At 30.8% G+C, this 9,927-nt stretch overlaps 1 protein-coding gene across 1 annotated transcript; it reads left to right on the forward strand.

Annotated features, from left to right (window-relative positions):
• Nucleotides 1–1,763: 1,763 nt before the first annotated feature.
• On the forward strand, nucleotides 1,764–8,206 carry LOC133818731 (2-isopropylmalate synthase 2, chloroplastic-like). Its single transcript, XM_062251767.1, has 12 exons — nucleotides 1,764–2,662; nucleotides 2,752–2,965; nucleotides 3,057–3,137; nucleotides 4,943–5,035; nucleotides 5,123–5,209; nucleotides 5,607–5,707; nucleotides 6,221–6,254; nucleotides 6,352–6,426; nucleotides 6,783–6,866; nucleotides 6,958–7,092; nucleotides 7,487–7,632; nucleotides 7,729–8,206. Exons 1-12 carry the CDS (start codon nucleotides 1,947–1,949, stop codon nucleotides 7,859–7,861), a joined length of 1,899 nt encoding a protein of 632 aa, XP_062107751.1. The 5' UTR covers nucleotides 1,764–1,946; the 3' UTR covers nucleotides 7,862–8,206.
• Nucleotides 8,207–9,927: the final 1,721 nt, after the last annotated feature.

Genomic DNA, 9,927 nt, shown 5'->3' on the forward strand with positions numbered 1-9,927 from the left:
GTTTTTTTTTTTAAAAGTTTGTTTCTAGTTGATAGTAGATTATGTTATGTTATATATTTAATATGATATTATTCTAATACATGAAGTTTAAGTTTAATCAAATTTTATTTAAGTAATAAAATGTATGATTTTATTATGTTTAAATAATTGTCATTGTAAAATATCTCAAAAATATATTATTTTAAATTGTTTATTTATTTATTTATTTAATTTGATTTAAGTTTAAATTATGTTTATAATCTACCGTTAAATATAAGAATATTCTGTAATATATAAGAATATTTCGTTAAAGTTAACGAAAAAAATAAAAAACCGTTAAAACAAAGAATTTTCGTTATCTACACACTTATTATATAGAAGCGATAAATATGTAATGCATTCTAGTTTTAAAATTAAATACTTTTTTTCTAATTTTTTTTAGAAAAATTACGTATGAATTTCAATATAATAAAATATTAAAAAATTCTAAATTAAAATTATGAATTTAAAAAGTTTATTTGATCAAATTTTAACTATTTAATTTAAATTTTTGAAAGCTATCAAAAAATTATATACATTTATATATTATTTAATTAATGGCTAGAACAATTAAAATAAGTGACTTCTCATATTAAAAAAAAATTAAAGAGCAAAATAAGAAAAAATATATATTTATGTCTTATTTCATTATTACATATAAAATATGTAAACAAAATAGGTTAAACAAAATATGTTAAATGACAAAATAAATAATTAATAAAAGAATAAATTTAAGAACATAAATATTTTTTTTATTATAGTTTTGATTGATTGAATAATTTAATTATTTTAATATAAAATTTTAAAATATATGATAAAAAATTATTATGGCTCATTTATTATTTTTTTTATTTATTTAGTTAAGTTTATTATTTTTTATTTTTTTAATTTATTTAAATGACTTTAAAACTAATGATTTTAGAAATCAATAAAAGAAATGTTAAGCATTTGACTTTTTTTAAAAAAAAAAATTGGTATATTTTAACATAAAACGTATTTTAGCACATCTATTGAAGAGTGCTACAAGACATCATTACAAATCAATATGAGTTTGAAGTTGGAGTTCATGTATTAGCTTTGCATTTTGTGAAAGACTTTGACTATTACTATCATTCACTCCATAAATTAAAAAAGATTACTTTAATTGAAAAAGAAAAATGTATTCTTGTCTTTCAAATGAAAAATAGATTGAGTGAAGAATAGATTGTCTTCCTTGCTTGTGTATTTTATGAAAATTATAAACAAGAAAGAAAGATTGGTTACAAACCGCTATGACTAATCTTAGCAATAATTAATTGTTTAGTTATTGTAGTGGTCCATGATTTTTTTATTTGAGATGAAACGAACCAAATACAGCAACCTAACACAGAAGAGGTAGTTAAAGAAGGGTGATTACTGGAATTTTCACAATTAATTAAGTGTTTTTGTCACAAGTAAATATGCCATAACACATATCTCATCATATTCTGGCACAACCAACTTCTTGTGGGCTGTAACTTATTAATAATAAATTATGCAATATACAGCTTTTTACAATTTACCAACACATTTTTACTTGAAAATTATTTACAAAATTATTTTAGCTTGGGAGAAAGCTTGAATCCCCTCGTGTCTTCCGTAGCCGTCCTATGAATTCAAATGTCTTAATTTATATTTTATTTTAAGACTAATTAGGTTTAACAATTGTCGGATGACTTAGAAATATTATCACAATTCAAGTTGAATAGATAGAGACAATTTTGTTTGGTTGTTTTTCTTTGGTTTAGGTTTAGGGTTTTATTGTTTGTCATTTTGTCAAACAATTTGGCTGCGTAAATGCAGTGTTTACGCATACTCCAACTCAGCTTCCACTCATCCTTCGCTCCATCTTCATCTCCATCTGGATCTTCATTCATCACTCTCTACTAATCTCTTCTTCTGTTCCGTTCATGGCGACCGCTATTTTCTCCAACCCCAAAATCTCCCCCACAATCACCATCACTTCCAACAACCATTACCACTGCCACCACCGTACACATTTCCTACTCCATGCAAAAGTTCAAGCTTTTCAAGCCGCCTCTCTCAAACTGAACCCAAATTCCCATTATAAAAAACCCCAAATAGCCTCCTGCCAGAGCTCTGTCAGCGACTCTCCGGAGCCGGAGAAGGTGCGGCGGCCGGAGTACATTCCGAACCGTATCTCCGATCCAAACTATGTTCGTATCTTCGACACTACTCTCCGCGACGGTGAGCAGTCCCCCGGGGCCTCCCTGACCTCCAAGGAGAAGCTGGACATTGCCAGGCAGCTCTCCAAGCTCGGCGTGGATATAATCGAGGCTGGCTTCCCCGCGGCCTCGAAAGATGACTTCGAGGCCGTCAAGATTATCGCCAAAGAGGTGGGTAACGCCGTTGACGCCGACGGCTATGTTCCTGTTATCTGTGGTCTCTCGAGGTGCAATGAGAACGATATTAGGAGGGCTTGGGAGGCTGTCAAGTACGCCAAGAGGCCTAGGATTCATACTTTTATTGCTACAAGTCCAATTCACATGGAGTACAAGTTAAGAAAGAGTAAGGAGCAGGTGATTGAGATCGCTAGGAACATGGTCAAGTTTGCTCGGAGTTTGGGGTGTGATGATGTTGAGTTTAGCCCTGAAGATGCTGGCAGGTTTGCATTTTGTTCACTTTGACGACGTCTTCTTATAATTGAAGAAGAAGATGAAAAACTAATGGAGGGTCTATTTTTCTGTGCACCAGGTCTGACAGGGAATTCTTGTATCAGATTTTAGAAGAAGTTATAAAGGCTGGAGCAACAACTCTAAACATACCTGACACTGTTGGTTACACCGTGCCAAAAGAATTTGGAGAATTGATTGCTGACATTAAAGCCAATACCCCTGGAATTGAGAATGTTATCGTTTCAACACACTGTCAGAACGATCTTGGACTTTCTACGGCAAACACTATATCGGTATGCCAGTGCTTGTTCTGACTGATATCATTTGATACCTTGATTGTAGATGTGATGTGATGTGAACTCGTCTCATTTGATCTTTTTTCAGGGGGCATGTGCAGGTGCTAGACAATTAGAAGTAACAATCAACGGAATCGGTGAAAGAGCCGGGAATGCATCCCTAGAGGAGGTGAGTTTTTCTTTTGATCTTCAACATGAGAATATGTAATCATATTGTGTTTGAATTTATTTGACCCAGCTTCTCTAACGTAATAATTTGTATACCATGTACGAAACGTTGAGTCACCTTTCATTTCAAAATTTAAGAAACTTCAACAAATCTAATGTGCTAATGTACTTTTATCTTCAATCGAATGGTCATTTTAACCCTATAAAATTAGTCCATTTACCATTACCAGAATTTAATCACATTTGATTCACGGGCAAGAGTATAAAATTATAGACCAATTGTCAGTATCCCTCCCCACTCTGATTTGTTTGGCATATGCAGAATGCTTCAAGTCATTGGTATATTTATAACCATTAGCTCTGTAAATTTTACATTAAATCGAACTACCTGATTCAAGATCCACTATAAGCTCCCTGATTAGCATAACTGACCAATAAATAAGACAATTTTTTTATGGTGTTTGTTTTCTTGCATACGCTGACACAATCAATACATTACTTGTTATTTTCTGTTGTTGATTTCTAGGGGCTTTTTAAGTCATACTATCCAAGTAGTTGACAGTATACCTGACCAGTACCAGAGTCTAATAACCACGCTACCATCATCTTGCAACTAGGTTTGCGTGTATGGTTTTCCATCTCTGGTCATTTTTCTTATAGTTGATTTAGAGCTTCTGGCATATTGGATACCAAGTAACTGACACCACCCAAGAAGGGTAGCTCAAATTGTCAGGCATGTCCATGTGTTTTGCTCCCACAAGGTTTGAGGCTTGAGTCCCTCTTAGGCACTTACATTGCAAATTGCTATTGTTTCCTGTTCCCCAACTATTGTAGGGATATCCGGACAGCCTGACCTTTTTTTTTTGAACCAAGTAACTGACACCCTTAGTGGGCTTGAATCTAATATCCATACCAAATACTATTATTCACTAGGTGCTTTACCTACTGCAAGTTTGTGTATTGTGGTTGATGATTGATGTGTAAGTAATATAGCTTTCTAACCTCAGTTTCTTCTTGATCTTGGCATTGCTTCATTCCAGTAAAAACCTTGGTTTTTGCCAATGAAATGCTTAATGTGATATCCTATTCCTTTGCATCCTCTGCAAGGGGAGCAACTTTGAGTGTCATTCCTATTAAAAAAAATCATGAATTCTATTTTTGAGCAACCTTATTGTTTAGATATAATGAAGAACATAGCTCTTAGAAATTTACATAAATGAATAATGTGATAAAGTAATTCCTTAAAATCAGGGGTTTAAATAAATGAATAATTACAGCAAATCAGCAAAAGGAGATTTCAGATCCTAGAGATTGTTATCTCTTAGAAAGAAATCTCCTAGGAATCAATTCAACATTCAACACTAATACTGATCATATCTTTATATTCAAAAGCCTTTATTTCTTTTTTTCTTTATTCATTTATTTTTTATCCAGTAAGTATTTGAAATCACCCAAATAAGTGCTCCCTATGTATTCAGCTCATTATGTTGTTTAATCCCCAAAAAAAATCACTCTGTAGATTGCCCTTTTGGAATTATGCTATTTTTAATTGGTAACCTTTTCCATCCCACATTATTAGTGTTGTTTAAAAGAAAACTGGACTGGGAAACATTTATATTTTATTTTGGACACTACAATATTTTTGGAGTAGAGCAGCCAGAGCTTCTATATTTTCTAGTTTGCTTAATAATGTCTGGTTCTTGGCAAAATTAATAACTATTTTAGCTGGTTATTTTTTGGGTCATTTTCTTCATCTTGTTTGATTTTATAATACTTTCTCTATTCCGTTATTCGCTGAATCTTCAGGTTGTAATGGCCATAAAATGTCGTGGAGAGCAACAACTGGGAGGACTTCATACCGGAATCAAGACAAGACACATCTCAATGACAAGCATAATGGTATGCTCTTTCTGCTTGCCTTCAAAACTTTTTGTCAGATTTTTATGTGTGATTTTTTATCGTGTGTATTTGTGAATGAACCTTTAGGTTGAGGAATACACAGGGTTGCATGTACAGCCACATAAGGCTATCGTTGGAGCCAATGCTTTTGCACATGAAAGCGGTATCCATCAGGTTGGTATTCTTAATACTTTGTGTTGCAAGAACATGCAGCTATTTTTACTGTTCATATACTTGGTTATCGAAAATAAGAATGATGCCTCCTTTAAGAGCTAAAGTATCCAAGTTAAAGGTCTCACTGATATGAATTTAAGGAACTACTTTGGGTTCCCTCTATTTGATTTCAGTTTTTTTTTTCTTTCCATTTTAGTTGTTTTCTTTTTTGTTGTGCAATATTTCAAAAAAAATTGTTTAGTTATTATTATTTATTTTTATCATTGAAGGACTAGTTTTTTATAAAATTTCAACCCAAGTTTCCAGTGAAGTTTCTCCAGTCTCTTTTCTTTTACATTGTTGCGGTATGATAAGATTTTCAATTTAAGATGCAATGCTGAGAAGCTATGTTCTATAGGATGGAATGCTTAAGCACAAAGGTACATATGAAATCATATCCCCAGAAGATATAGGGCTTGAACGAAGCAATGAAGCTGGTATAGTCCTTGGAAAACTCAGGTAAAAATGGTATCAATACATATATATATATACATATGTATATGTATATATGTATTTTGATTGGAAACAAAAATGTATATTAATAAAGATGATGAAAATGATATTAAATATATTATACCTTGGTTGGTTTAGTCTGGTTTACATACCAAAGCATAACCATCCACAGTTCGAACATGTTCTCTTTCTCCAAACCAACAAACAAAATTGTTAATATTTCCTGTTTATCAGTGTCTTCATTGGCTCAATTATTGTTTGATTGAAAGAAGTTAGATTGCAACACTAAGGCGGGTTCATATTTTGCAAGACTAAGAGTATCTCCTGAACATATTTTTGTTCATGCTTCTTTATTACTGTTCATCTGTTAGTGGAATGAAAAGATGGAGACACCTAATGTCTTCATCCTATGTCTCGTGTACTGGTTTTTCTGTTGGTGCTTCTTTTAAATTATTATTATTGTTATTTTAATCAAATTCAATTTCTTCTGGTAATGTTTCTTTTTTGTTTTTGGTACAGTGGGCGCCATGCATTGAAGCGACAACTTGAGGAGGTATGATCTGATTTCATATCTCTGCAGTCTGCAGTGTGTACCTTACTCCACCTATATGGGCTTAGTATTTACTTTTGTTTTTCTGCTCTTCTTATAGCTTGGTTATGAGCTTGAAGATGAGCAACTTGAGAGCATATTCTGGCGTTTCAAATCTGTGGCTGAGCTTAAGAAGGTAAGTTTAAATGAGTAATGTTTTCTGTATCTATTATTTAATTTATACTGCTGCAAATTTCAACTATATTGCACAAAAGTATTTCTTTGTCATTTTTGCTCCTCCTTGCTTTATTACATCCTTACTTGGGTCAGTAGTGCTGTTTAGTTGTCATCCGATCTAGAACTGAATGGGAAAAGAACCTATTTATTGTATCCATAAAACTGCTCTGTGCCTTATTTTGTATTTAGACTTGCATGGTTTTATTCTTCTTGGCCAATTAAAAAAGGGACTAGACATGCCATGATCAGCTATGGTATTTTGTGTCTTTTCTGGGATTTTTAATTGCTGCTCTCCATTATTTTTTTAAATTCCAGAGGATAACTGATGCTGACCTCAGAGCACTAGTTTCAGATGAAGTTTTTCAACCAGAAGTCATCTGGAAGTTCGTTGATTTGCAGGTGAATGTAGACACAGCTTTGTTTTTGCTTATCATCTAATTTTATAATTTTGAAGGGAAAGTTTTCACCAAATGATGTGAACTTAGCACAGGTCACATGTGGAACTCTTGGTCTTTCAACCGCAACCGTCAAACTTATTGATTCAGATGGGAAAGAGCATGTTGCTTGTTCAGTAGGAACTGGTCCAGTGGACTCGGCTTACAAAGCTGTTGATCTGATTGTGAAGGTTTGAAAGAGAAAATCAATGATAAATCCTTTCTGCATTATTTTCTGTGTATGGTAGCTGCAAGGATGTGTCTGGATTTAAGACTTACCTAATGTACTTTTTTGACCGACACTAAGTGGAAGTTGTTGAATGTTAAGGCTGATCAAAGAAACTGTCTTTCTATGGAAGGACATTGTTGATAGTAGGCAGTTGATTGTTAGAACCAGTAAGCAGGATTTTGGTTGAACTGGACATGAACTTCATGAATCTGGTCTAATGGTGATACCTCAAAAGTCAAATGTTCTTATGGTGCAAACATTTTTATCTATATTATAATATTACATTTGTTTTTCTCTTATATATCCGTGCACACCAAGTTTTTTGATGGATTTAAAAAGTCCCGTGCTCTGTGCAGGAACCAGTAGCACTCCTGGAATATTCAATGAATGCTGTTACAGAAGGTATCGATGCAATTGCGGCCACCCGTGTCCTAATCCGAGAGGAAAAGAGCGACCTGTCTAGTGATGCTTCAACTGGTGAACGAGTTACCCGGACATTTAGGTATTTGCATCTTTAGAGGTTCTTTCTCTTCAATGTGGCATAATTGTTCTATCTGTAGATGCATGAAATGAAATCTCTGCTTTCTTCTTTTGCCAGTGGGAACGGGGCAGGAATGGATATTGTGGTTTCAAGTGTAAAGGCTTACATTGGTGCGATAAACAAGATGTTAGGTTTCAAAGAAAGGACCGTCTTAAATTCTTCTGAAAAAAGAATTCCCGTGTCTGCATAAAGAGGTGAAGGATCTCAATGCAATTTTTGGAATTCCTTACCCATTTCTCATTTCGTTTTTGGTTCTCATTTATGGAATGATTGCTAGTTTGTGCTTTTTCTGCAAATGTGTTGAAATATTGTAGGTTTGATTTGTCCATAGGTCTTGTTTTAGAACGTGATACCTTTTAAAAGGAAAAAATAATCCTGCTAATGTACTGTCCAAAGTGCGCTATTGTTGTTGAGTTAGACTGCTAAACTTGTTTTGTCAAAAAAAAAAAACAAAAAGTTGCTAAATTGTATTTCTTATTACGTTTTTTTAAGGCCCAGTGCTATTATGTTTATATATAAAGGAAAATTTACAATATGGTAAGAGAAAAATAATATATATTACTAGGTAAAATCTAACTAGAGTGGATTAAATATTTTACTTTTGTATGTTTTTTTGTCCTTTTCTCACTTAATTTAGTATTATAATTGATTTATTAAAATTATTTTATTATTCAAAATTAATTAATATTAATATTAATATAAATAATAAATCAAGGGGTTCTTGGCAAAATGATTTATTTTTTAAAGTCATTTTGCATTTTAGTTTAGTTTTAATAATTTTTTGTAAAATGACCTCATAATTTAGACAGTCAAAGTTGGTCGAAAAATTTAGATAACTGATCAAAAAATTTAGATAGCTGATCGAATTTTAAATAGATGTTATTTTGTAAAAAATTATTAAAACTAAGCTAGAATGCAAAATCACTATTTTCACTAATTTCTTATAAATTAAAGCATATGCATTTAGTTTTATTTATTTTTATATCTATACAATTTCATAATTAATTATTGAAATCAAAACATGATAAAGGATAAAATATAATCATTGATGAATTTCATATTTTGAAAAGATCTATAAAATTACATCCATTTAACGTTACCTTTACATTTTTGTTACAAATTATTGGTTATATAATTTCTAATAATTTTGGTTACAGATTATTGGATGAATTTTGGTGAAAGGGTTTTGGAATTGTTGTTTCTAGCCTTGAGCTTTGTTCTCCGTGAGATAAATTTTGTAATTTAGAGTCAAATCAACTTTTTATATAAATATATTTATATATATTTATTGTCGTATACTATATTATTTATTTAATATTTTTTGGCAAGCCATTCTTTTTTAGGGAAAAAAGTGAAATCAATTTAAATATTTTAAAATTATTACCAACTTTATTTAATTTATTTATTTTCAATATACATGGACAACATTAATTATTTTTTATAAATTTTTGTAACAAATATAAATAGTAGTAGGAGAGAGTAATAAAAAAATATATCATAGCTAGTCAAATCTCAACACTCAATGATAAACTAAAATCTTAATTTAGTTCAGGTTTCAAGCTCTGTTGCAAAAATATATTTTAAAGATAAAAATTAGTTTTGTAAATTTTTGTAACAATCATGTTAAATAAATTTATAAATATTTATGTAAATGTTGGTTACGAAAATAAACTTCTTGATTGTGAAATTAGTTTTGCAATCTATTGTTACAAAAATGTAAAACTTGTATATAAAATTATTGTAATTCACTATTCTGTAATTGCATTTTTATATAAATATACATATAATAAAGTGTTTTATAAATAATGATTATCTTAAATTTATATTTTTAAGTTGTATAGTATAAATTTTATGATTCCTGTAATTTTTTGGTACAATATTGTAATATATGGAAAAATATAATATTTTTATGTAAATTTTGGTTACGATTTCTTAACTATAAATTATTTTTTGTAAATGTTAGTTACAAAAATATCTTTCCTAGTTATGAAACTAGATTTGTAAACTATTGTTACAAAAATAAAAAAATTAGTTACGAATTTGTTCATAAGTTTCATGTAAAAAAAAATATAATTCTAAAACTGATTTTTGTAAATATTATTTACAAATATGTAATCGATATTTACGATTTTATAACAGATATTTACAAGTTTGTAAATGTTGATCACAAAAAATTGTATTTTACCGCTTTTATTTATAATTTTTCCACTCCGTATTTACACTTTTGCCAATTCTGTATTTTTGTAATGCACCGTA

The sequence above is a fragment of the Humulus lupulus genome, chromosome 2 (assembly GCF_963169125.1).
Source record: "Humulus lupulus chromosome 2, drHumLupu1.1, whole genome shotgun sequence".
Classification (NCBI taxonomy): domain Eukaryota; kingdom Viridiplantae; phylum Streptophyta; class Magnoliopsida; order Rosales; family Cannabaceae; genus Humulus; species Humulus lupulus.